Source organism: Aspergillus flavus, chromosome 1 (genome assembly GCF_009017415.1).
Source record: "Aspergillus flavus chromosome 1, complete sequence".
Lineage (NCBI taxonomy): Eukaryota > Fungi > Ascomycota > Eurotiomycetes > Eurotiales > Aspergillaceae > Aspergillus > Aspergillus flavus.
In genome coordinates this window covers 393,471-418,046 of record NC_092406.1, presented here as the reverse complement: position 1 = coordinate 418,046, position 24,576 = coordinate 393,471, and the positions used below count along the sequence as shown (strand labels likewise).

The window sequence follows — 24,576 nt, the reverse complement described above, 5'->3', positions numbered from 1 at the left end:
GACCAGATTATATTATTAAACACAATGTATCTTCCAATGACCTGAACAAGTTCCGATACTTCAACTAGCTCGATCATCGGTCGGTGGGTTAGACCAAACGTCACCCTCCACACAAGAAGCCAATTCTCTCTCTTCCTTTTATTTTATCTATTTCTAATTTTTGCCCCCGTCCTCTTGATTTGGCTCATACGGTTACTTTCCAACACTAGCCAGGCCTAGGGTATATCGTAAACTCAGAAATATGAAAAAATTAAGACGAGAGGAGGAAGGGATCTACTGTATAGGACACTTGAGGACTCCGTACATATCTTCTGCCGCGTCTCTCACGGAAATCCCATCGGTGCACTAGATACAAATAGGCTTTTCCATAGCGCTCCAAAAAGCCACGCAGTAGCAATTTCTGGAGCCTTGCACAACGCCAGCTCCACTATCAGTTCGCCCCTTAAAGAACGGAGGCTTCTTAGCCTGACACACTGCCGCGCTTGCATAACGCTGTCAAGGAATGTGTCGTCGAGTCTGAGCACTTACAGAACCGTGCGAGAATCACTCTCTGGTGTCAAGGCTTTTGACGACCAAATCCATACAACCAATCTCCTTGGAATTTCCATAATTAAGAAATCACTTACTATTCTCTCTTTTCTATTCATCTCGATCTCTCTTCAGTGTTAAATTCCTTTTCCTCTTTTTATTTTTATTTTTATTTTTTGGTGGCCTTCTGTCCTCACTTTTAACAATTCCACGATAGCACGCTAGTCGCTCCTCTCTTTACCGACCGCCCTCTGAACGCCGCTCCGCAGCCCAAGGGTAAAAAAAAAATAAAACCAAGGGAAAAAAAAAAAATTCAGGACAGCAGTACTGAGTTCATCTGCGACCAAGGAATTTACAAAGAGTACCGCTGGGCAAGAGACGGGTGTGGATTGACAAAGAAATTCAATCAAGAAGGTCCAATTCCTAATATGAGGGGCTGCGCATTCTGGTATGTTTTAAGGTGTTAAGATACCTTCATCTGCTCCTGATGGTAGGATGGTCATGAACTCAATCGACTGTTCTCTCCTATAAACACATGATAAAATCACCTCGAGACTCTCGCTCTCTCCCTTCTTCTTGACGCATACCAAGGGGTAAACCATGACAATGTCAGCCTTCGTGATGGCTTCATGCATTCATAGCCCCCCCTTCCCCTTCTTTATCGACGCTCCTTACCGTTAATTGCTGCACGCCACTCTTTCTTCCTATCTCTTTAATGCAAAGCCATCTTTGTTTCTGGCCTGGATCGCTAACGACCATGCAACTATTTCTTAGACGCGGTCGCTCTGAGATATTCTCCTGTTCCACGTACGATCATTGTTTGCTTTGACAGCGTTTTCGACACCGACATTTAGGAAACTTATTGGCAAGGCTGGTCCCGTTGCAGTCGGTGTATTTACCGTGCGATCTCTCTCGATATACTCCAAGAATACATGGGGCATCACCTCCTCCTGAAAGAAGGGATAAATTTAGGATATTCTCGCCCTAAAGATTTAGGAAGAGCCAACTTTTTTAGAACAAGGGTAGGTTCTAGAATCTGGGGTCTCTCGGTTAGTCTGTTTCAGCATCCCAAAAATACCCCCGATTAACTAGAAACTTACGTGCATTCCGTGCTAACATATGATTTTGTGAGTAATAGGTCAATCTTTTTTTGTACCTTCAGCATCCAGTTAGCGCTTGGTGTATCGCTTTTGCCGGCTCCCCCTGACAATTTGTCCACGCCGCTATCTGACCCGCGATCAACGTCTAAGATGCCGTCTAGACAGTCCTGTATTCCGAATTTAGATCTCAGCCCTTCCACTCTCCAAATAAGCGCAAAGACTACGTCCCCACATACACCTGGTGCAAGCTCAGATGGACCCAGTCCCCTGACGCCGCGATCACCCAAATCTTCCTCAAGTTCAACGTTCTTCAAGGGCACCACAATCCGCTCTGTCACACAAGAATCGAATAGCAAAGCAAATAGCCCAATCCTACCAGTCTCCCCCGGCCTCACCGCAGAATCACCTACTCAAGGCGTCACGGCCATTCCTCAGTACCCTCCCTCGCCACGAGATTCCCCCAAGCATAGTCGTGACCCTTCGCGTTCGTTCTTTGCGAATTTAAAGGCGCCAAAGGTTTCTCACAGGGCTCAGAGGTCGGACAGTTCGGGAAATTCGGGCGACAAGCCTAGAAGCCGTGGCAGTTCTAGAGATCGCAGAACACAAATATCATCAAAGCTGTACGAGTCAACTCCGGACCTTCCCGGTGCCATTGAACGTGCGGCGCAACAAGAGAACAGTACGTACACAGTCATGTCTGTCGCTCCGTTGAAACCTACTGACACACCTTCTAGACAGTCCTTCTTCCGACGACAGACACACGCAACAAGCGGAAATCAAACGAGTTGGGACGGAGTCTGAGTCTGGTCATACTCTAAAAAAGAGCAAACCGCGCTTTGCCAATCTCCTTTCTCGCTCTCGATCAATCAGATTGGACGACTCCTCCGTGAACAGGATTGCACATAGGCGTCCGTCAACCAGCCTTATGAGACTTGAAGAAAGCGCCAAGAGGGAGGCGCAAACACCCCCGAAAGCAGCAGAAGTCAAGCCCACAGGGAACCCTCACGTCCGCAGTCATACAATCGACCGTCTTACGGACGTCAACAGCGGCTCGATACGGAAGGATAGATATGGCGGGTCGATGGTACCTTCCGCTTCCCTGAGTCAAGTATCAGGCGCCTCGGCAGCGCTGTTCAATAATATCAAGCAGTCCTCGAGTGGTGCTGCGGATCGAATTGGCAAGGCAGGCAAGGGATTTTTTGGGAAGATCACCCGGAGTGGCAGTACTAATGAGCGGGAACTCATTAATGATGACAACTATGTCTGCTCCGTGATCAATTTGCCGCTTATTGAACAAGCCCGTCGAACTCGTATCGCGAAGCGGCTTGAGGATTGTAAGGACAAGACTGAGTTTTGGATGCCAGCTTTGCCGTATCGTTGCATTGAGTAAGTTTGCACGCAATCCCGTTCGGATGGGTAAGTTACTGACGTTACATCAGCTACCTCAATTTTAAGGGCTGTGAGGAGGAAGGACTTTACCGTGTTCCGGGTAGCGGAAAAGAAGTCAAACATTGGCAACGGCGCTTTGATACTGGTAAGTCAACTGGGTAGATCTCTGCGAACTAAGCGTCTTTTAACATTCATCCAGAGCTTGACATCAACCTCTTCGATGTATCGGACCTCTATGACATCAATACAATTGGTTCCATGTTCAAAGCTTGGCTGAGAGAATTACCCGATGAGCTTTTCCCCAAAGAAACACAAGCCATGATCGCCGAGAAATGTGAGGGCGCAACCACTGCTCCACAGATGCTCAAAGATGAGCTTTCAAAGCTACCCCCATATCATTACTACCTTCTCTTCGCCATCACATGTCACTTGAATCTTCTGCATTCCTATGTTGATCAAAACAAGATGAGCTACCCCAATCTCTGCATCTGCTTCCAACCTTGCATGAAGATAGATGCCTTCTGTTTTAACTTTCTTGTCTGTGATTGGAAAAACTGTTGGCAGGGCTGCTGGACAGAGAAGGAATATCTTGAGATCGAAAAGGGAATGGACGAAAAAGAAAGATTAGCGCATACAAAACAGGATACTGGTGCGAGTTTTCCACAACCCACGAGTTTGGAAGAGAGAGCTATATCTTCATCTGGTAGTAGCCAGCCTTCCATTCAAGAGCAGCCTTCTCGTCCTGAGACAGCTAAAGCCCGCAAGAACAGGCCCAACAACATTGAGACTGCACATACTAGGAGTATTTCCCAGCTTCCTGAACTAGGGCCTCCGCTGTCTCCTATTCAGATATGAGAACGCCCCAGTCGAAAACCACCGTTCAGTTTTGATGGGTTGAGCCCTTCATTCCGTCGATATGAGCCTTCTATATTTTCTAAACGGTTGGCGCACATACAATCCGGCATTGCACATTTGAGCTCTTCGACCAGGCTGGCCCGCGCATCTCTCAGTTTGTTTTAGACTTGAGACCTGAGAATTGCCACTTCAAAGTCTCGGACTGGATCCGCACTGCAAGCGTTATTCTCCTTACTCCGAACCTGAATCTTCGCAATCTTTTTCTATCTTACTTTAATCAATCTTCCGGACTGTTTTGCTTCATTTATGTCTGTTTGCTTCTAGCCATTTTCGCCCCTTTCTTATATCAGTGTGCATGTCTGGCGCCTCCGGAGTCCTTTGATTATCAAACTCTACCCTATCTCTTGTTTGGCTTGTACAAATTCGGATTGTTCTTTCTATCATCTGATCATGTTGTCCTCCAAATTTTTTTTATGTTATTTTTCCATTACTTTTATTTATTTTTTTTTTATTGGTTGTCTCCCTTTTCTCGTTCTATCATTGCGTAGCTTTTGGCGTGTATTTGCCCCAGGCAGCTACAAATCCGCATGGATGTATTTTTTGCTCTTGACGTTTTTATACATTCGTTGATTCCCCACATAGGAGCTTGTTTGGTACCTTACCCTTATGGTTCATTCTTAACTGCATGTTTCTGGAGTGCTATGCTGGTACATACTTTGTAACATAGATCAATGATTAAACCATACGTCACACTGAGAGAATCTGATGAAATAGCAAATGCTTCCTATTGCGTTACAAGAATGAGGTTCTAGGTATAGAGCCGCAGAAATATGCTAGCAGAATATACATGAGTTGTTCTCGGGCACTAGGCAAGGACAAAGAATAAAAAGTGTTGAAAATCCGACACAGCTGCTTTACTTTTTGAGCCCAAATGGCAGCAATCCATTCAGGCAACATGAGACATCAAAGACCGGCGACTCCAATCCAAACGCCTGATAAGCCCAGTATTCCAGACAAATAAAGAGTTGAGGAATTTGGTCAAAGCCCAACGGAAGAGCCTTGATTAGCAAGTTGCACAACTCATCTCTTAACCACCACCCGACTTCCTGGATTTCCGTTCATTGTTCCTCATCTTCCTTTCGTTTCGTCGTATCCTCTCCTTACGCTCAGCCCGCGACATCCCACGAATCGAGCTTCCCTTAGCCGCAGCTTCCTCCTCTTTCTTCCAATCCTTCTCATTTACTTCAACCAACCAATCCTCATCCGACTTATTCTTTCCCTTATAACCCCAACGAGGAACCCACTCGCCCTTCTCTTCATCATAGACCAGCTTCTTCCGGCGCTCCTTCTCAGCAAGTCCAGCACCAGCCTTGCCACTGAATCTGCCAATGCCCTTCTTGCGCGCGAAAAGTTCCCACTTGGTGGGTGGCTTGGGTGTCGGCAGGGGCTTATGTCTGGGAAGAACAGTTGTGGGAGCAGGAAGCGTCAGGAGCACACCTTGTTGTGAGGAGGTAATAGGACAAGTAGTGAGAAGTTGGTTGAGGAGAGACTGCACACCATCGCGGGCGGTGGCCTTCAGAGAGACATTTACTGGTTCGGACCGAGAGATTTCAAGAGGGTTGGGGTCATTCGCGAGGAGATGGCCGAGATCAAAAGTGTATGGAGTAGGTTTGGAGACTGTAATGGGCCTGCAAATTGCCATTGCAATTAGTATACCTCGTACATACGATCTATACATCGACCGACTACTATAGATAGCAACTCACAATCTCTCGGGCTTTGATTTCGATGCCGCGGAGGCAGCTGTCGTTGTTGCGGTTTCCGACATTGTCAGGCGCACCTCAGTTGAATCCAGTGAGGTATTATATGCACTAGAAAAAAGTACGACAGGTTTGTAAGATTGACTAGCCGCTAGGAAAACTGAAGCGGAAAAAAAAGTTGGTTGATAAATTTTGGGGAGCCGCTTTAAGATGAGCACAATATTGACAGACCGCCTTCGGAGTTGGGCTTGCGGCAACTACACTAAACTCGAATAGGTAATCTGAGGAATCTTAGTTGAAGTTCCAAATTGTGCTCCGAATTTCAATCCAGTTCATACGCTTGAGCAACAATCAACGCGGCCTCCCCTTCCTTTATCCTACAGCAGTTTCCATTGATCGTCGTACCACTGGCCGCTGAGCCAGTGTGTTGCAACACAATGGTTTCCTCCTTTTGCTGGGGCTGCCTGACGCGGCTTCGTCCGACACCTCGAGCCGTTTTACCTCCGACGGTAGCAGCACCAAGAGCAGCAGCATTCCACACATCGACGGTGCGTTATGCATTGCCAACAAAGAAGAAAAACAGCTTGGATGGCCCTCCCAAGTATCGTCAGGCCAAATCCGCCAGAATGAAGAAGAAGAAGCCGGTTGAAAGGGCGCGTCCACCTCCTGTCGGAGAGCGGAAAGCGCTGCGGAAACGTATCGTTCTCAGCAATCCCAACGCCCTTGAAGTCGAGGGTATGCAGGACTTCACATCAGAGACTATGGTCGATGCGCGCCTCCGGGGATCTATTCTCGGCCTTCCTGTACCGATGCTCACTCAGCTGAGGGCGGTTGAGGCTTTCAAGCCTAAACAGGGCTGGTCGATATTCCGCCGGCCTGGCACAGTGGTGAGACGGGAGACACTGGAATTGGGCAGACTGATTGACTCTATCTCTAATGAGGGTCAAGACAAGGGAAGGTCTGTCAAGAAGATCGTCACTGGTGTCAGAGGGTCAGGAAAAACTGTTCACTTGCTGCAAGCTATGGCCATGGCTTTCACCAAGCAGTGGGTTGTGTTTACTGTTCCAGAGCGTAAGTAGATATCATCTATATGCGTCTCCTTCTAGTCTTCCTAACATGTCCTTTAGCCCAGGATCTAGTGATTGCGCATACTGGTTACGCTCCTCTCTCTGATGAAACCCCAAACCTGTATGTTCAGAATGAGGCGACTGCTACATTGTTGTCTCGCACAGTGGTCGCCAATGAGCAGGTTTTGAAGACCCTACACGTCTCCCGGGAGCATGCTGCCCTCAAGTCTTCCGTTAAAGCTGGAATGACTCTAGAGGAGCTTGCCAAACTTGGAATCCAGGACCCCGCCATTGCCTGGACCGTCTTCCAAGCATTGTGGGCTGAGCTTACTGCAACCTCCGCTGCTTCTGGATTTGACAAGAACTTCAAGCCTCGGCCGCCTATGCTTGTAACTGTTGACGGCCTCGCCCATTGGATGAAGAACAGCGAATACCGCTCTGTCGAATTTGAACCCATCCATGCTCACGACCTTGTGTTCGTGCGGCACTTCCTCGGGCTATTGAAGCCTGGTACCGGAAAGCCTGCCCTTCCAAATGGTGGTCTCTTGCTCTACTCCACTTCCGCTTCCAATAACCCAACGATCTACAGTTTCGAGGTTGCACTCAAGCAAATCGCTGCTCGCCAGGCTGGCCTGAATGCTTCGGCACCTGAATTTCCTCAAGCAGATCCATACAGCGGAGCTGACAAGCGTGTTATTGATGCCTTTGACTCTTCGAAGCCAACTGTCGCCAAAGAAGGCATGCTAGAGCTCCAGACACTTGGTGGCCTCACCCGGGACGAAGCTCGGGGCTTCATGGAATACTTTGCTCGCAGTGGCCTTCTGCGGGAGAAGATCAACGACGAATGGGTTGGTGAGAAGTGGAGCTTGGCCGGTGGTGGTGTGATTGGTGAATTAGAGAAGTTGGGAAGACGACTGAGAGTGACCGATTAGATATGGAATTGCTTCTCTCCTTTCAAGCATCTTCTAGATTCCCGTTATGCTGTCTCACGTGTACCCTTTATCCCGCCGTATCCTTTCCACATGCAGCGCTATTGGATGGACTCGGCTTTCCTGTTAAATTATATGTATTTTACTAGTTATACTGGGTTTTGCGTTTTTGTATGCATATAATGGAATTTGAAAATATATATCTCACGTCTCTCCCAGTTCAAGTATGCGGGCAGATCCAGAAAAGGGGACTGTCATATTAAACACTGAATAACAAACAATAGTTTGCCTAAACATAAACCGGTGGGGAACCCCGGAGATAGCGTCAGGCGCAGTCGGAGATCAAATGATACCTAAAATAAACTGTTCGATTAATCACCTAGGCACAGCCTTCTTCTCTTCCCCTGCTGCTCTTTTCTCTATACTTAATTTAACCTCACAGCAACACGACTCTTCATGTAAGAGATGTGTTGTTGGTCCAAGTCAGCGACAGGTCAGCAGATCAGTTCATCACCACTCGGGACTCGTACTCCCCTGACGCTCAAACCCCGCGTTCCTGCTTCACTTCAGTAAGTTGGAAGTGTCCTCTACAAGCCGCACAACAGCTCACTCGTATATTATTTTAGATATGTACGGGTCGCATCCTCAGTCTAGTTCTTCTGGCCAACAAAATTCGGGTCCTCCAGTACCAGAATGGCGGGTTCCATCGACTGCGCAACAGCGGCCCTCACGGAAGCCTACACCTGGGCCTACTCCGCCGCCTCCTCCTCCACCACCTCCTCATCCTCCACTATCGGCATCTTCTTATAATCCGAGCACATATGGCTCTATATCTGGTCCCGCGCCTGGCTCTGGCGCAAGTGCCTCGCCAGCCCCTGGCTCAGCCGGCATGGATACTAGCGCTTGGGGTGTAAAGTACAACAGGCAGCAATATCCTATCTACGCGCCTCCGCCGCTTCCTGTAAATCTCAACTCCAGTGTACCAAGCCATTACCGTACTGACGGTATCTTATAGCCTCGGCCCCCGAGTACTCCTGCCCATTCTTCTAGTGCACAGTCTCCGATAGTGAGCCCGTTGGACAATAAGCCTTTACAAGTCAATCCAACATATGGGCCTCCAACTTCAGCTGCAGAATATCAACCACAATGGACGACGAATGCTCCGCATGTATCTCAGGCCCCTGTGGTTAGCCCTCTATCTCCACCTCCGCCACCTCCAGTACCTCCTGGGTACCAAAGCTCAATACCACAGCAAGGTAGTCAACCATCGCAGCAGTTGTCGCCTCCGCCGTATTCGGTCCTTCCTTCTGGAGAGTCTCATAGTTCGCAAAACAGTAGCGCCCAACAGCATGCCTCTCTCTCTTCTTCTAACGCCTCATCACCACAACCAACATTATCGGGGCAAGTCCCACTGACCGCTGCAAATCCCGTACCATGTGGAGCTGGCCTACCTGTGACCGCTCCCCCAGTCCCTCCTAAGACCAGCCACAATGCTCTTCCCACAAACACCGCTGTATTGGGCTCTGGTGGTCCTTCTGACTGGGAGCATTTGACACCTACTCCAGGAGACGTTGATGATGTGGAGGCTTTTGGGGTTAAACATGGCAACGGCACTCATTCAAGTGCTACATCGGAGCCAACACCACGATACCCTGCACCAATTCCCACTGCAACTTCAGGCAGTCAGACTGTGATATCTACGCCGCCTGCGGATGTGTCCCCTATAAGTCAGCCTGTTCATACCCAAGATACCACGGCAGCGCAGCCTTTCTTAAGCAGTTCCAGCGCAACACAGGGCATTCAAGATCCGCCTCGCCCAATCAGAACGGATACTTCTGGGTCGACGTACAGTACTGCCTCTACCACTGGGACGTCTGAGAGCATTGATGGTGTCATTGAAGCCTGGAATCGGCCCGTTACTACGGACCTTCAACCCTCAATCACCCAAGCTGGTCAAAGTATCAGTTCTCGAACGGATAGCCCAACACCAATGCAGAAGCTCAGCCCGCTTGAGATCCCCAAAGTAAAACAGGATTCCAGTGTACCGCGTAAAGAAGTTCAGTCGGGCCCAAATACTCCCCCCTCAAGCAACACCCCTAACGAAACCAGTGCCAAGGTGGACGCATTATCTCCACAACTCAAGCCGTTAGATCCCTATGAAGACTTAGATCCTTGGTCCAAGTCTTCATTGGAACGCTACGTGGCTATGTTACGAAAGGAGGCAGTTGCTGATTCTGATATGGAGCGCTTCAAGATATTTACAGCTTTCATGTCCAAGGAAACTAAACTACGTGAGATCTTGTACAACATTGAGCATGAACCCAAAAATGAAGAAGCTCCCAGTCAAAAGCCGACACCAGCTTCGGAGGAGTCAAGCCAGAAGTCTGGTAAGGCTTCCCCTCCAGTCGAGTCAGGCTTAATACCGGTTGAATCAGAGGAGGGCAACGAGTCAGCCGACGCTTCGGAAGACCTTGAAGACGGAAAGTATAGCCCAGGAGGCCGTCCTATCATTCCCAGGGTTGAAACGCCTAGTACTCTTGGTCTTCAAAGACCTGCTTCTCAACCGCCAGGGAAAGGACATAGCTTAGGGCATCAAAATCAGTCCCAACCCTTGAGGGCTACGTCGGTACCACCTTCTATGCTTGATAAGCAGGAGTTGTCTCCTTTAACAACTAACCCCCCACAACCTATATACACACCATTTCGATACACCGAAGGCCCTCAACGGGGCTCCGATCACCTTGTAATTGATCGCCCTGCATACCAGGCCTACTCGGCCTTACGACAAGCCTCAGCGGAAAGTGGGCGGGTGATGTCGAACGCCCCGCACTCAGGATTTCAAGAAGATTCCCACTCTACGGCCCCTCTTGCAGGAAATGACGACGAAACTTTCATTGGACTAATCAGGGAGAAAAGCGTTGCTTACCGCAAGGCATCCCGTAGGAAGTCGTCTCCTCCCCCTCCTTTACCAATGTCACTCAGGAAAGGAAGGCCTAGTGGCCCAGTTGATGATCTGCGCTCCATGGTATCGTCACCCCTGGCTAAGCAATCAGAAAGCTCATGGCACATTACAACACGAAAGAACTTAGAGAAGTATTCAACAGACTTTGATTATATAAAGGAGGCGGTTAAATCCTGGGAGACTGCGAACAAATCTCGCAGAGAAAAAGTAGACAAGCAGCGCATGCATCGTCAAGAGGAGTCCGAGAAACGCATTGATGCGTTGTTTAACGGAAGAGAGATAGGATATGCAGACATTAATGTCCTTGAGGAAGAATTCCGCCAAACGGAAGCCCGTGCTCAACTAGACGAAGAAAGACAAGAACTGGACGACTACATTGCAAAGGTGTTCAATCCGCTGGATGAACGCTTGCAGAAAGAGATTTCTGCACTCCAAACACAGTATGACTCGGCGCTTGGCCAGCTTGATCATGAGAACAACAAGATCAAGAACTCAGTGACAGACAAATACAATTTGTCTCACACGATGAAAACAGTGAATGGGATCTACCAAAAGCTTGAGGCTCGCTACCAGAAACGTCTAGAAATAGCTCTGGACCGTGAACATCGACGAAAGAAAACCGAAAGACGGCCTCTAGTTTTCATGGGAGATTCAGTAGCCCTCAAGCAACTGGATCGGGAGTTTGATGAGATGGAGAAGCGAAATATTTTAGAAGCGGCGAAAGACCGGGATGAGAGGGCGAACAGGTTAATGGATTCATTCGACGATGCGATCATGCACGGGCTGGGAGAGAACCAGAGTCTTCTCGACGATGTTTCTGCGAAATTGTCGAAGATCGATGCCGCAACCATTCGTTCATCTAACTTACCCGACTCTGAGATCGAACATATCTTGAGATCTGTGTATAACCTAGTAGACTCTCTACGTCAGGATTCCGAATCAATCCTGCACAATTTCGGCATCGCAGATTCAGCTCTCAACGATGCCGATTACGGCGTTTCTGTTGCCGAAGCACGTTATTCTAACGCAGATGACGATGTATTCGGACGACTCGAGGACGACAAAAAGAAAGAGGATGCCAAAATCCAGGCAGATCTTAAATCCAAATTGGACAGTGTCCGCGCTGCACCCGCCGATATTACCGCCACCATCAACAACCTCCTCAAATCCTTAGGCAAAGCTCCCATCACCAAGCCGAACCGCCCATCAGAATCTGCCCCTGTAGGCCACCCTATTGACGTTCTTTTCCCTGGTCCTCGCCCTACGGCTAGCGCTGGTCCCAAAAAAACCGATGAGGATCAGGAACATCAGGAGCGGCTTCGCAAGGCTCTCGAGAATGCAAAGAAGAGAAATGCCGCAAGGAATACTCCACAACCGCCGAATTAGGTATTTTTAGGGACTGTTATCTTTTATAGTAAATATAATAATTTTCACGATGTAACTATTTCCCTCTTTTCTGACACATCGAAATCAAAATTGCACGCGAAGCTCTTCTTTCGAGCGCAGTATTTGTTGATACCAACTCATACTAGAATCTTTCAGTTTATTAGTCAAGGTGGACAGTAACATGCAGAATTGTGCACCTTTTATTGGATTGTTTTCTAGACTAGAGTCCTTGTGTTGGAGGCTGGTCATGGGACTGAAGACACTGCTGGTGGCTGAGACCGCCCATCTCTCTCCATGACTTCGGAGTTCAACGGGAGCAATGTGGAATATAATATATACTTCTCAATTTTCTCTCCTCCGCTTAGATGCATTTCACGATAAGAAGAGAAGAGGAAGTAAATAGGACAGATAAAAAGGTTCAAACAGATCCATCAGGAGCCAGTCATACGGAGTGGCTTAATTCTTACCAACAGAAGTCGGCGGATGAACCACAGGAAAAGCGAGTGCTGGCGCAGACTCAAGCATCTGGAGCAAAGCACGTAATCAGTACTGGGCTGTTCAAGTTAAAGGTACTCCTTACTCTCGAGAGAGGGCTGCGGCTGATACATTTTGCGCAGTTAATTCCTCCGTACATTATGGCGATAACGGCCACTGCCGTGCCACAGCAAGTCTCGTATAAATACGCGCCTAGGTGGCACAGGACCTACGCCGCTCAAGCCTTGAAATCATATTATTATTCTCCCAACCACCAGGGATAAACTCTAAATGTGGCCCAAGTGCAGCCTCATAGTCTATGAGGTTTTCAGGACAGCCTTCGTCAGAGAGTCTCTTGGTCCATAAACGGTTTTCCTTGTCAGACGACTTTACCTGTCGCCTGGACATGTCAACCACCCTTTGCGGCGCAGGTAGATGTGCCATACTATCACTTTCAAGGCCTAGTGATCAGCATCATCCACTACGGGATCCGTGAACGTAAAACGTAAGGGCTTGCCGGCTCCCACTAAATTGGGGGCGTCGATACATCTCGCCCAGTTCCAGCTGCCAATGCCTGTGCCGCAACAAGAAAAGAACTTTATACTAGCGGTACCCTCCCAGATATCGGTGCATCCACCTTACTGGGCGTTAAGTTAAGAACACCTCCGTGCTCGGGACCTCGCCGGCTCGGTTGAGTTCCGTAATTGGCTACCGGGTGCACAAAATCTTGTCCGTTTTTGTATGGTTCAACTTAACGGTCTTGTGATTCAGCATCTCCTAACCCTGTTATCACGATCTTTGCCCTCCGTCGGTGGCTCGAGGTACTACGCCGCCTGTGCCCAGCTGCCATGGTCTTCCCCCTTCCAGTTTAGGCCCCTTTCCATAGCTTTTCATAGGGCACCATGGTGTAACACTGCACGCGCGAGCCATCGGAAACTACTTTTCAACCTAAGGACTGTATTCTCGGGTTTTCACAGATTGCTACTCTTTCGATTTCGTCGTGCGGCGAAGGCGAGTGAATGGCAGCCTACACCAGAAATAGCAGATCAGCCGAAAGGATGCTATTTCTTGCTGTGACACCTGCTTGACTACGGCGTGCTGGGGGTTCTCTTGGTCGAAATGTACCCGCACTCACCCGTGGTTCGCGGCAAACTATAAATACCGGTTGGCCGTTGGGTTCATCTGATACCAAGATTACAAACACCCTTTTTGCGAGCTCAAATCCAAGGTTAGATCGTTTGCATATATCTGTTTTCCATGTCCGCCCCTACAAGACAATTCCGCGGCCTGTCTATCGACGACAAAATGCCACAAAGGCCAACTCAGCCCGAAGGAACACCGCATCCCGATGATGACAGTGCACTCATGGAAACAGGGAGTGACGAGAGTGAGGTTGGAGGGGAGTTGCCTGAATTCTCTACTCTACAAGGAAAATCTGGCATCACCTATGATCTTACAAAACTGGATCCCGAGTCCGAAGCGAGAGCCCTTGTGGGTTTGACGAGTCGATTCGATGTGATCGGCTGCCGTAGAACTAAGACAGGGTTTGATTTCCAGTTTTCAGAGCGGCCACAAGTTCATATCGGCTCAGGTGGTTATACGTGCACCTGCTCGACGTTCATGGGCCTGCCTGGGATTGCCTGTCCGCACGTTTTCGTGAGTTCTAGCACGATCTACCGCAATCGTCAATCTCTGCTAACCTCCGAGAAGTGGCTTGTCGACCAGCTTCATGGCTGTCTTATCCCTCAAATTCCCGATTATGATGTGCCGTTATCGAGCGATGGTCACCCTCCAGTCTTCACCCGCATCGAACGACTCCTTGATGACAAACTCGAAACAGTTGCGGAGCAATTGAGCTGGCAATATGTCCGTTCAGAAGTGGAGGGCGGCATGAGCCGTCCGCAGAAAGTGAGAGACCTTATGTCTGCCTTCGACACAGCCGTACTCCCTGAGGATTTTCGCCTCGATCTTATAGATGACGATGGCCAATCGCGCACTCCAGAACAGTGTGTGGTGCAAGGAGACTTTGAGGCCACCATGTTTCGGCTTGCGGTACACGATGACATGGTGTACTTTAGCCTGTGCAAAGCCATGCCACCCGGGGCCTGTGCGGCGATCTATTTTGATAAAGTACAGGAAAAATCGCGGAAGTTATTGGCAGATTTCGATCGCTACTGCCAAACGGGACAGCGTCCGGAAGGATCAAACGCGGACGTCAACAGCGTGATCGGAGAATTGCAACATAATGTCAATCGCATTCAAGCGAACATTGCTACGCGAGCACCACATGGTTTCGAAGGAGCCGCTAAAGCCCTGGTGACGCTTCTGGAGGACATCTGCAACCGGAATAAGGACGCGCTCGATGGGAACCACTGGGGTGGAGTGACCTTCGGTGGGGAGGACGAGGATCAACGTAATTTATACCATCAGCTTATCGGGAAGACGGAGGAAACAGGGGAGTGCTTCATCTTGGATGCCCTCGAGCAGTTAGCAGGCTCAGATCTTCACCAATTCAAGGAGAGACTGCGAGCAATTCTTCAGAAAAATGAAGTGAACCGCGCCCCAAAGGCATACATACTGAAGTTGAATGCGCTGGTCCGTCGAGCTGAATCCAATTCTGCTGGCTCGGGTCAAAAACGGCCAGCGACGGCTAGTTCTGGGGGACACGGGCAGAGCAAAAGGACTCGCTGATGTTTGGCGGTGCTGTACATTCATGTTTTGTTCGATACCCTGTATTCCATAGCTTCCGCTTAGACCAACGAATCATGGCTCGGCCAAATACCAGCTGGCCTGGTATTGCCATCAGTTTTGCACTACCTCACATTCCACTAAAGCAATTACAAGCACTTGCCACTATGTACTTTCCCCGCTTTCACGAAATCCTGGTGACACAAGACCCGGGTTGGCGCCATGGTTTCTCAAGAACTTTATCTGGCTCTCTGGAATGCACCCAACTCTATTACTACGACGTCCTTCATTCTCCAGTCCCGACAGCTCGGTACCGGATTGTTCCAATACCATGGTCACTGCATTCCCAGCAGGGCAATGGTGAGCGAGGTGTACCTTTGGTTCACGCGTCACCTAGTTGTTCTAGCTTCGCAAATTGCATCATTTCTGTCATTATACTGTTCAATGGGTTTCAATGTGGCGAAGGGCAACGAGTATGAAATGAATTGAGTTAAGATGGCATTGCATAAGAGAGCTCCACATTGAGGAAAACGTGGAATCCACAACTGCATGCCATCAACAGTTCATGGCGATCGTGCATACCAGTCCCCGCACACTAGTATGTAGTTCTGGTATGGTTGATTCGTAGACGTTCCTGGTTGGCTCAAAACGGCTTATATTGTCAAATATAAGTACAGTTCTTCAACAATTGGCCGGCTGGCCCAATGGCAAGGCGCTTGACTACGAATCAAGAGATTGCAGGTTCGACCCCTGCGTCGGTCATCCTTTTTCTCTTTTTCCTCGAGATCTTGGTTTTTGATCTACTTTTTTTTTTCTTTCCCAATTACTGATTTTTGTCAAACTTTTTAGCCAAATAGTCTATTCCCATACTCGATGCTCTAAAGCGTGCTAGCACTACCTAGACTCAATTTACTCACCCTGTTTTGACCATGCGTGGCTTGCTCGCCTTGCGGAGATATATATCCATGAGGCGATGCTTCTCATTGATGCTTTCAAAACCCCTTCCCAGAGCACCACAGCCATGGAAAGCAAGTTAAGTTTGAAGTACGATGCTACAGTATCGATCAATATACCATAGCCTAAGCAATAGCTGGGTAGCTGACCTTTTCCTCCTTTTAAGATGACCAACCCTCGAGGTCTGCAACCTCTACAGTGCTCATGGCCTCGATGGCTCCAACTACGTTCCAAACCACGATCTTCCTGGTAGACTTAACAAGCCACTAGGATGATGCTGTCGACGATCCTATCACCAAGAACATTATAGCTGAGTTCAACCCGTCGAATACCGTCATGATGGATGCGAACCTCGTAATGCCCTTCGCCGGTGCCATGGACTATCCCCTGAGAACGAGGAAGAACGGTACTAGACTACCATCCACCCCCTCTTCTAATAATAACACCGGTTCTCTGTCACATTCTGCGACTATAAAAAACTCTCTTCTCGCCAGGGGCCTCGAGATGGTACGTGACTGGAAATTCCTAGAGCCGAGCTACCGAGCTTCAATCACGGCCGTGACACTGGAGACAGTACTGATCTAATTAAACGAATCTAACCGTCCAGACTATTCTTTCATTTCTGCCATGGATGATATCCAATAGTGCTGGTCGCAATTGACTGCCGAGTGCTCCGCACAAAAGGAACTGTTTGATCACACAGCCATCAGTCCACGTTCTTCTTCCGATTTCCCGATCCGAAAGAGAAAGTACAGACAACACATGGTAGCGTCTGATTGAGGCTTGACAAGAAGGGAATAAGCACTTTAAAGGGGGGAATGTCGAAGCGGTTGTTGAGCCCGAAGATGTTGGTAGTAGCTCAAGAATCGTACTGGGCGACCGAAGTCTAGCAAAATTCTATCACAGAATTGTTGCGGCTTGAAGGCTTAAAATGCTATTTGAGGCCTAATGTGTAAGGAACGCAGAAGTGCTTAGAAGAGCTCTACGCTACGATTTCCTGACCAACCCAGCCGAAGTGACAGGGATCTAACGCGATGACTGACTTGGTTACGTTCGTGGTTCTTCGCTATTTAGTCCACGACTACACTTAGAGGTAAGCCGAGAGTGTATGATTCTCATCGGCCCAGTACCGATTGAATGCCTTCGCTGGCGCTCGAGACTGCCATGCTCTTCCAGATGTACCATCAGATACTAGGTGGTAGTGCTTGCGCGTCGCCAAAACTGCAAAATACACAGCTAATCCGTATCCCTGAGCTAATGACGCAAAGGTGCACACTACTTGCAGCCACTAATAGTAAGTGTGCATATAACTCTATCTTTAATATGTTTCCCGATGTCCGAGAACTTATGGAGGCTTAATTTGCCGATCATCAAGCGCTCGCTTAGGACGCCAAGGTACATACTGTTATTCTTTTCATTCTTTGATTTAAGCTGTATGTGGTTCTTCATGTTTCAATCTGAACACGCGTTCAGCGGGCACATTACAAACAACAGTTATAACCCTGAATTTCGGCATTCCGTTTACTACGTTGTGTTTCAAACGATAGATTGCGAATGAAGGAACTAGCGGCTAACTTAGGATAAGTCCAGGACAACTCGTCCCTGCAGTTTACCCTCGCGCATTTCCTCGAAGACATCTGTCAATTTATCCATCTTCTCCGTTCGGAAATGAGTCTTCACGATGCCCCGCGCTGCGAAGTCCAAGACCTCAATTGCCTCCCTCCGGTTACCGACGGCCGACCCTGTAATATAACAATGCTTTCCGATTAAGGTTACGGGCAACGCACTCGCGATGGGCTGAGGGTTGTTTTCGGGAAGACCAACACACACCATTGTCCCGTTGAAACGCAAGAACTGCACAGATTGGGCGTAGGCTGCGTTGGAAGACGTGCAGACAATGACAGCATGAGCGCCCAGGCCACCAGCAAGGGACTTTACATGGTCGGATATGGCTTTGCCATTGTCATCCATAGGGAATTTCGTGAGGTCAATGAAGTGCTCTGCACCGGATTCCTTGACTAGCTCCTCTTTGCTGCCGTGGTCGACACCTATCACACGCAGCCCCATACCCTTACTGGCCAGCTGTACAGCGATGTGGCCCAGTCCACCACCGGCGCCAGAGATGACAACCCACTGTCCAGGTCGAGCATTGCTTCGTTTGAGGGCAGCATAGACAGTGAGACCTGCGCAAAGCATGGGTGCTGCCGCGTCTGACTCTAAGCCATCTGGGATAGGTGTCACATAATGGGCCGGCCCTAAAACATATTGCTGAAAAGTGCCAGGGGTATAGTATCCAGAAACCTTCTGATTGACGCAAAGTCCTTCCGCACCAGCCTGACATGGTTCTACAAAGCTGGTCAATGTGTACCCTACGTGTACGGTGGAAGGTTATACATACGACAGTTCGTGCAAGCACTGGAAAGCCACTTGATTCCCACCCTGTCTCCGACCTTAAGGCCAGAGGATTCGGTTCCAGACCCGAGCTTCACAATCTTACCGACACCTTCATGACCACCAACTTGTCCGGGCTGTGTTGGGTGTGGAAGCCAGCTCCACTTGAGGCCGTGTGAGTATTGAAATTATAATCTTCAAAAAGGTTCCCAGCAACATACAGAGTTTGTCATGACACTGTAGTCCGAATGGCATACGCCGGAATGGGACCTGCAGACGTGTCAGATGGATACCGAGTCCAGCTCGACATGTCACTGCGCCGCGGTTTCCGTCATCGCTTACAGATTGATCAGCACCTCGCCTGCCCCAGGCTCGGGAACGTCTAGCTCTACCACTTTGGTTGACACAGTTCCAGGCTGGTCATAGACGACCGCCTTTTGCTTCTGTGGAATCTCAGAAGTAGCCATAACGGACTTATGTGTGAACTTGGATCTATGCTTCGTGTTTGATAAATAAGTGATTGGGGTTGTTGTAAGACAGATGTTGTGAGACGTGTCCTCGCAGGCCTGTGGACTCGAGTTCGCTCCTTTTATCTTAGGTAGCATGCCACGCCAAGTTCCTAGCTATTAGGCAGTGTAACCGAGAAGGGTAAGAAGAGGTGGAGATCACAACTGGCTGCGGGGGTGCTGCAACTGCACATCTTATGTGGGTTTCATCGAGCGCTTGTGAAAGCCATCTTAATGGTCGCCTTGTATCCGGTTGATCCTACAAACCAATCATATGAGTGTGTGAGAGAGTTAATGGGATCAGGAGTGAATGAGGGGGAAGCGATGGCCTCGGGCATTGCGATGAATGGCCTCGGCAAGCTATGGCAGATGTCGTCAGATCACCGCGCATCACTGAAAATTGGGAACGTTGGTACTCCTCAAAGAAACAATAGTCTGGGAATCCCTTCATTAAATACCTGACCTAAGGCATTGTCCCAAGGGTACCCGTTCGGACAAGAAATGATGTGATTGTACCTGCAATTCCGTACTTTAAATCCTTCGGCCTAATGATCACCGAATGGCGTCGCAGCGATCCCCGAGACAAATAATGATCTCTCCCACCCTTAAATCTCAATTCTTGGAGGCCATTGATCTGTTCATTTATAGATCACTGCAGCAGCACAGAGTTCATGTGGAATTGACTGCACTCAGGTGACACAATATTCGTGTTCAACTGAAGACCAAAACGACTGAGTCCATCCTTTACCCCGCAATCTCCCCAACTAGAATCGCGATCCACCACAACAAACATCACGCCCATAACAATCATTGCAAAATGCCTATTCCAATCGTGGATTCTCACATCCATCTTTTCCCGGAGTCCCATCTCCCAACCCTCGCCTGGTATGGGCCTGGATCGCCCCTAGGATCCCAACACTCAGTCGATGAGTATCGCCTTGCGACATCCTCAATTTCCACCACTGCAGATACTGCTGACCCAACATACCTGCGCGGCTTTATATTCTTAGAAACAGATCGCATCTCCTCTGTCGAGGAGGCTGGGGGAGGCTGGTCTCATGCTCTAGATGAAGTCTCGCTGATTACGAGAATCATCACCGGAACTCCTGTTGCGGGGGAGGGTCATCGCGATCAAGATAGACATCTCTGTCTGGGGTTTGCTCCCTGGGCACCAGTGCCCGGGGGACCTGCTGCGCTGCAGAAATACATGGGCCTAGTGAGAGAACGTACTAAGACAGATGACGTCTGGAAGAAGCTTCGGGGCGTGAGGTATCTATTCCAAGACAAGCCGAAGGGTGTCATGTTGCAAGATGACGTTGTTGAGGGGCTAAAATGGCTTGGGAGAGAAAAGTTGGCGTTCGATTTGGGGGTGGATGCGAGACTGGGTGGGTCTTGGCAGTTGAGGGAGGCGGTCGAAATGATGAGGAGGGTCTATGATGGCGTGAAAGAAGACGAGAAGGTTGTTATAGTAATCAGTATGTTTGAACTTGCCGATTCCCATTATACCTCCTCTCCCATCTCTCTTTTGGTCGTGGCAGTTGTTATCCAAAGCTGACGAGCACGCAGATCACCTCTGTAAGCCGAATCTCCGGCTTCCAGATCCATCGCACGCCTCAGTAACCACACACCCCGAGTTTCTGGAATGGTCGTCTCTGGTCACCGCTATGGCACAGTATCCCAACACGTACATGAAGCTTTCGGGCGGCTTCTCTGAGCTACCGCCAGTTTCCTCGGACGCCGAACCTGATATTGCTTCTATTGTGGAGAGAATTCGTCCTTGGACTGATGTGGTCTTTAATACATTTGGCGCCGAACGAGTGATGTTTGGGTCTGACTGGCCAGTCTGCAACGTAGGGGGAGGCGGCAACGAAGGTACCTGGAGACGTTGGAAGAACGTGGTGGAAAGCATATTAGAGAAGAGGCAGTTAACCGCCGAGCAGCAGAGGGGTATATGGGGTGGAGTAGCAGTGAAAGCATACGGAGTCGAGATATGATCTTACAAAATTTTTTTACTATATACACTATCTATCAAAATGAACAACAGAGACTCCCATCTATCCATCTATACCTAGTACCTACTGAAGATTTACAAAAGCCCCACCATCCACAAGCAGCTGCGCACCAGTCTATAAACACACAATTAGCACCCAATATACCCGCAACATTGAACACCAAGAAAAAAAGAAAAAAGTAACTTACCACATAGCTACTCAACTCCTCACAAGCCAAAAACACCGCCGGCCCCGCCAAATCCGGCGGCTGCCCAAGTCTCCCAAGGGGAATTCTCCCCTCCATATACTCCCTCTTGACAGGATCACTCATATCCTCATCATTGAGCTGCGTCCGGATCGTGCCAGGCAACAACGCATTACACCGGATATTGTACTTGCCCAACGCAACCGCACAAGACTGCATGAGACTCAAAACCCCAGCCTTAGTAGGCGTATAATGCGTCTGCTGGCCGCCACCCACGAGCGCCGAAATCGAACTTATCCCAATAATCGACCCGCCGGGCGGCGACTGCTCTAGCGCCATCTGTCGTCCCGCCGCCTGTGTGGCATAAAAGGCTCCGGAGAGGTTGGTGTTTATAGTGTGGCCGAGGAGGGGGGGATCAACTCTGCAAATGGGAATGGAAATGGAAATGTTAGCAAACCTGGATACTCTATATACTCTCACTTTGAGCAGTGGAACACAGCCTGCTTCTGCAAGCATCAAAGATAGACTAAAATAGGGAGGATAGGGAATAACGAACTCCAAGAACTCAGCGAATTTGCACACGCCAGCGTTGCTAACAAAGATGTCCAATCGGCCAAAGGCAGCGACCGTTTTGGCGACAAAGTCACGCCCCGTGTCGGGCTGTGTGACATCTCCAGGAACGGTGATGAAGCTGTTTGCATTGGCGCCGGTAATTTCAGAGACATCCTTTTGCAGGGCTTCGAGGAGGGGCTCCTCTTTTGGCCCGCCCAGGTGGTTGATGGCTACTTTTGCGCCGTGGCGGAGGTATTCGAGGGCGATTGCCTTTTGGGATTTGTGTTAGATTTGGGGTTTATTGGGATGTAAAGGGGGGATTTTGGGGACGGGATTGAATTACCCTGCCGATTCCTGTTAATCCGCCTGTGATGGCGGCGACTTTGCCTACTAGGAGTTGGGGGAGAGGCATTGTGTTGGTTGGTATGTTTCTTTCTTTGTGTGCTTGGTTGTTTTTGGTTTACAGAATGGGAGGAGGGGAGGTCAGGGATTGTGTGAGTATAATCTAGTATTATAGTACGGATATTTTTTTCAATCGATTTATTAACGCTCGTTGTCGTGTCTTTTGCTTCTTTCCTCCAGCTTAACCCCGCCGCGCGATAAGATAGTGGGCGATTGGTGGAGTTTTGCTCGGGTCTTTCGTGCTATTGTTCCCCCGAGCTCACGATTTTTACCCCACACTTTGGTCTGTCGGTTGGGGGAGGCGGCAAGTCTCTTGTCACATGGGTTACACTCGGGCTTTTTATTTTTTATTTTTATTTTATTCTATTTTTTTTTTTTTTTTTTTTTTTTTTTTTTGCCAAAACGGAATCCTAGCATTCTGTCTATGTAGTCTCAAGATGAAATTCATAACATATGTACATTAAATAATGAAAATACAATGGAATTTAAGACCCAGCTGTATCATCCCAAACACGAGTAAAAGCGACAAGTGGAGTGTTTAGTGAGCGGCGCCATTGGCTCCATTCTCATTATCCGTGGGGGGAGGCAGGCTCTTCTGAGGAGCAGGAGTGAGGAGGGCAGAAGCTGGAATCAAGGGGGCGGCAGGGTTAAGCTCAAGACCGAAGCCAGGCTTGTCCAAGATGGAGACATCGAGGTAACCCTTGGTGGGAATAGGTTCGTTGAGGAACAGGTTGCCAAAAACGGGCTCAACGGTGTGTCCATCAGCAGAGTTGGCAAGGTACTCCTGGAATGGTGTGTTGGGCTGCGAAACCACATAGTGGTAAGAGTATGGTCCTGATGCGTGAGGGACAACGGGAATATCGTATGCAGCGGCGAGCGCAGAGACCTTGAGCAATTCTGTCAGACCACCCACCCACATCACGTCGGGCTGGATGATGTCAAGGTTACGGCCTTCGACGAGCTTGCGGAATCCGTAACGGGAGTATTCGTGCTCGCCGGTGGTGAACTTCACAGTGGGGTGGGCTTTCTTGAGGAGAGCGTGGCCGTCGAAGTCATCGGGGCTCAGACACTCCTCCCACCAGTCAATGTCGATTCCCTCAGCCTCACATTTCTTGACAAGCTGGATAGTGTAGGGAACATTCAATGACATGTAGCAGTCTACACGCAGGGGGAAGTTGGGACCAACGCTCTCGCGCTGCTTGCGCAGGTATGCGACGTTCTTCAGGAGTCCTTCCGTGCCCTCATCTGGGCCGTGGGGCAGAGCTACCTTAGCTCCGATGAAGCCCATAGCCTTGGCAGATGCGGGCTGAGGTCCGGTACAGTAGAAGTTCAGTCGTGTTCGAGTAGCCCCTCCGATGAGCTTGTAAACGGGTTCGTTACGAATCTTTCCCTGGAGATCCCAGAGTGCCAAGTCGATCACCGAGATGACAGCAACCGGAAGACCCTTCCGGCCATAGAACATAGATGCACGGTACATCTTCTCGAACAGGTCGTTGACATCGCGAGGGTCTGCAGTGAGATAAAACAATCAGCCTGACTATATCCCTCATCGCTGCTAAGGCTAAAAAGGTTGTTCGCACCTGCGCCGATCAAGAAACGCTCGAAGTGCTGGTGTACCAGCCAGCAAGCTGGAGGACCACCGAAGCCAGTCGCGAAACCCTTAGTTCCATCTGTGGCTTCTATTTCCACACAGAATGAGCCCAAGACATTGATACCCCACGATGTACGCGATCCGCGATATTGCGCCCATTTGGTCATGGGGGTAGAGATGTCGCTGTCGATCAGCCAGTGACCTCCTTTGACCTAAATTTAGAGTAAGCCGGTCTGTCTGTCTGTCCAAGTGGGACATGAACATATCGTCGAGGACATTCAACATACATTGTGATAATCACCACCAGATCCGACACCATCGATGATGAAGGTGCGAATCTCTTTGATGCGGGGAAATTCCGATATAGAACCCATGATGAGAAGGATGAGCTAGAAAACCAGACAAAGTGCTAAACCAGAAGATCTATAGAGAATAAGGAATAGAAGACATTCAAATAAATTGCAAAGTTGCGCCGGGGGTATTCGGTCATATTTGAACGTATAAGAACCCCAGGCCCTCGAGGGGGCGTGAACGATACCCTCGGTCAAGATCCCGTGTCTCGGTGCAATGCTCCCCCGAGCCTGGAAGCACTAGCAGCTTCCCAAAGGGGCAAAATCCTTCTCACCGTGGAGTTAGTCATTGGACTTGTAGGATACGAATCGTGTGATCCCGATTGGCCCAACCCGATGATTTGTGGAGAATCCATGAATGCAAATTAGTGTTTTGCGGGGTTAGTGGCCGATTGATGCCTCAGGCCCCAACTCGTTTGTCGCTTCCTTCGCGCATGTTGTTGATTCTTTCTGGGTTCCTCTCCCTCTGTTCCCTACGCCCTAGACTCAGCTTCTT

At 49.2% G+C, this 24,576-nt stretch overlaps 10 protein-coding genes and 1 non-coding gene across 11 annotated transcripts; 7 read left to right on the top strand and 4 right to left on the bottom strand.

Moving 5' to 3' along the window:
* The first annotated feature begins 621 nt into the window (after positions 1-621).
* Positions 622-4,632, top strand: F9C07_2278638 (Rho GTPase activator). Its single transcript, XM_041289005.2, has 5 exons — positions 622-1,577; positions 1,667-2,307; positions 2,363-3,014; positions 3,068-3,162; positions 3,217-4,632. The coding sequence occupies exons 2-5, from the start codon at positions 1,779-1,781 to the stop codon at positions 3,870-3,872; spliced, it is 1,932 nt and encodes a 643-aa protein (XP_041141687.2). The 5' UTR covers positions 622-1,577; positions 1,667-1,778; the 3' UTR covers positions 3,873-4,632.
* On the bottom strand, positions 4,633-5,939 carry F9C07_2278637 (putative ribosome biogenesis protein). Its single transcript, XM_041289014.2, has 2 exons — positions 5,639-5,939; positions 4,633-5,560 (listed from the first exon to the last, which is right to left on the bottom strand). Exons 1-2 carry the CDS (start codon positions 5,698-5,700, stop codon positions 4,960-4,962), a joined length of 663 nt encoding a protein of 220 aa, XP_041141688.1. The 5' UTR covers positions 5,701-5,939; the 3' UTR covers positions 4,633-4,959.
* A 130-nt stretch (positions 5,940-6,069) lies between these two features.
* F9C07_154 (mitochondrial 37S ribosomal protein mS29) lies at positions 6,070-7,631 on the top strand (the record flags this gene model as incomplete). Its single annotated transcript, XM_041289006.1, has 2 exons — positions 6,070-6,703; positions 6,760-7,631. The coding sequence occupies 2 exons, from the start codon at positions 6,070-6,072 to the stop codon at positions 7,629-7,631; spliced, it is 1,506 nt and encodes a 501-aa protein (XP_041141689.1).
* A 462-nt stretch (positions 7,632-8,093) lies between these two features.
* Positions 8,094-11,976, top strand: F9C07_2059142 (uncharacterized protein; the record flags this gene model as incomplete). The annotated part of the gene is made up of 3 exons (XM_041289007.2): positions 8,094-8,121; positions 8,210-8,589; positions 8,644-11,976. The coding sequence occupies 3 exons, from the start codon at positions 8,094-8,096 to the stop codon at positions 11,974-11,976; spliced, it is 3,741 nt and encodes a 1,246-aa protein (XP_041141690.2).
* Positions 11,977-12,962: 986 nt separating this feature from the next.
* Positions 12,963-13,617, top strand: F9C07_1005389 (uncharacterized protein). The gene has a single exon (XM_071507328.1). The coding sequence runs from the start codon at positions 13,192-13,194 to the stop codon at positions 13,525-13,527; it is 336 nt and encodes a 111-aa protein (XP_071365424.1). The 5' UTR covers positions 12,963-13,191; the 3' UTR covers positions 13,528-13,617.
* Positions 13,618-13,707: 90 nt separating this feature from the next.
* On the top strand, positions 13,708-15,141 carry F9C07_152 (uncharacterized protein; the record flags this gene model as incomplete). Its single annotated transcript, XM_041284404.2, has 1 exon — positions 13,708-15,141. One exon carries the CDS (start codon positions 13,708-13,710, stop codon positions 15,139-15,141), a length of 1,434 nt encoding a protein of 477 aa, XP_041141691.2.
* Positions 15,142-15,828: 687 nt separating this feature from the next.
* F9C07_t72 lies at positions 15,829-15,900 on the top strand. Its single transcript has one exon. It is a non-coding gene; the product is annotated as a tRNA-Arg (tRNA).
* Positions 15,901-17,667: 1,767 nt separating this feature from the next.
* Positions 17,668-19,088, bottom strand: F9C07_151 (putative alcohol dehydrogenase; the record flags this gene model as incomplete). Its single annotated transcript, XM_041289015.2, has 4 exons — positions 17,668-18,437; positions 18,491-18,647; positions 18,705-18,753; positions 18,826-19,088. The coding sequence occupies 4 exons, from the start codon at positions 19,086-19,088 to the stop codon at positions 17,668-17,670; spliced, it is 1,239 nt and encodes a 412-aa protein (XP_041141692.2).
* Positions 19,089-19,806: 718 nt separating this feature from the next.
* F9C07_150 (amidohydrolase family protein) lies at positions 19,807-20,983 on the top strand (the record flags this gene model as incomplete). Its single annotated transcript, XM_041289008.1, has 2 exons — positions 19,807-20,464; positions 20,556-20,983. The coding sequence occupies 2 exons, from the start codon at positions 19,807-19,809 to the stop codon at positions 20,981-20,983; spliced, it is 1,086 nt and encodes a 361-aa protein (XP_041141693.1).
* Positions 20,984-21,035: 52 nt separating this feature from the next.
* Positions 21,036-22,331, bottom strand: F9C07_2278631 (dehydrogenase with different specificitie). The gene is made up of 4 exons (XM_071510315.1): positions 22,081-22,331; positions 21,742-22,007; positions 21,189-21,606; positions 21,036-21,115 (listed from the first exon to the last, which is right to left on the bottom strand). Exons 1-4 carry the CDS (start codon positions 22,147-22,149, stop codon positions 21,065-21,067), a joined length of 804 nt encoding a protein of 267 aa, XP_071365423.1. The 5' UTR covers positions 22,150-22,331; the 3' UTR covers positions 21,036-21,064.
* Positions 22,332-22,677: 346 nt separating this feature from the next.
* F9C07_148 (enolase C-terminal domain-like protein) lies at positions 22,678-24,104 on the bottom strand (the record flags this gene model as incomplete). The annotated part of the gene is made up of 3 exons (XM_041289043.1): positions 22,678-23,648; positions 23,720-23,942; positions 24,018-24,104. 3 exons carry the CDS (start codon positions 24,102-24,104, stop codon positions 22,678-22,680), a joined length of 1,281 nt encoding a protein of 426 aa, XP_041141695.1.
* Between the last annotated feature and the right edge of the window lie 472 nt (positions 24,105-24,576).

Bases quoted from the DNA above. Each gene is read 5' to 3' on its own strand.
- F9C07_2278638 (XM_041289005.2), top strand. From the start codon at position 1,779: ATGCCGTCTAGACAGTCCTGTATTCCGAATTTAGATCTCAGCCCTTCC. The intron at 2,308-2,362 runs GTACGTACACAG...CACACCTTCTAG, and splicing joins TGCGGCGCAACAAGAGAACA to ACAGTCCTTCTTCCGACGAC. The intron at 3,163-3,216 runs GTAAGTCAACTG...ACATTCATCCAG, and splicing joins GCAACGGCGCTTTGATACTG to AGCTTGACATCAACCTCTTC.
- F9C07_2278637 (XM_041289014.2), bottom strand. From the start codon at position 5,700: ATGTCGGAAACCGCAACAACGACAGCTGCCTCCGCGGCATCGAAATCA. The intron at 5,561-5,638 runs GTGAGTTGCTAT...GGCAATTTGCAG, and splicing joins AAATCAAAGCCCGAGAGATT to GCCCATTACAGTCTCCAAAC.
- F9C07_1005389 (XM_071507328.1), top strand. From the start codon at position 13,192: ATGGTTCAACTTAACGGTCTTGTGATTCAGCATCTCCTAACCCTGTTA.
- F9C07_2278631 (XM_071510315.1), bottom strand. From the start codon at position 22,149: ATGCCTCTCCCCCAACTCCTAGTAGGCAAAGTCGCCGCCATCACAGGC. The intron at 22,008-22,080 runs GTAATTCAATCC...AAATCCCAAAAG, and splicing joins GATTAACAGGAATCGGCAGG to GCAATCGCCCTCGAATACCT. The intron at 21,607-21,741 runs GTTCGTTATTCC...TCCCATTTGCAG, and splicing joins AAATTCGCTGAGTTCTTGGA to AGTTGATCCCCCCCTCCTCG.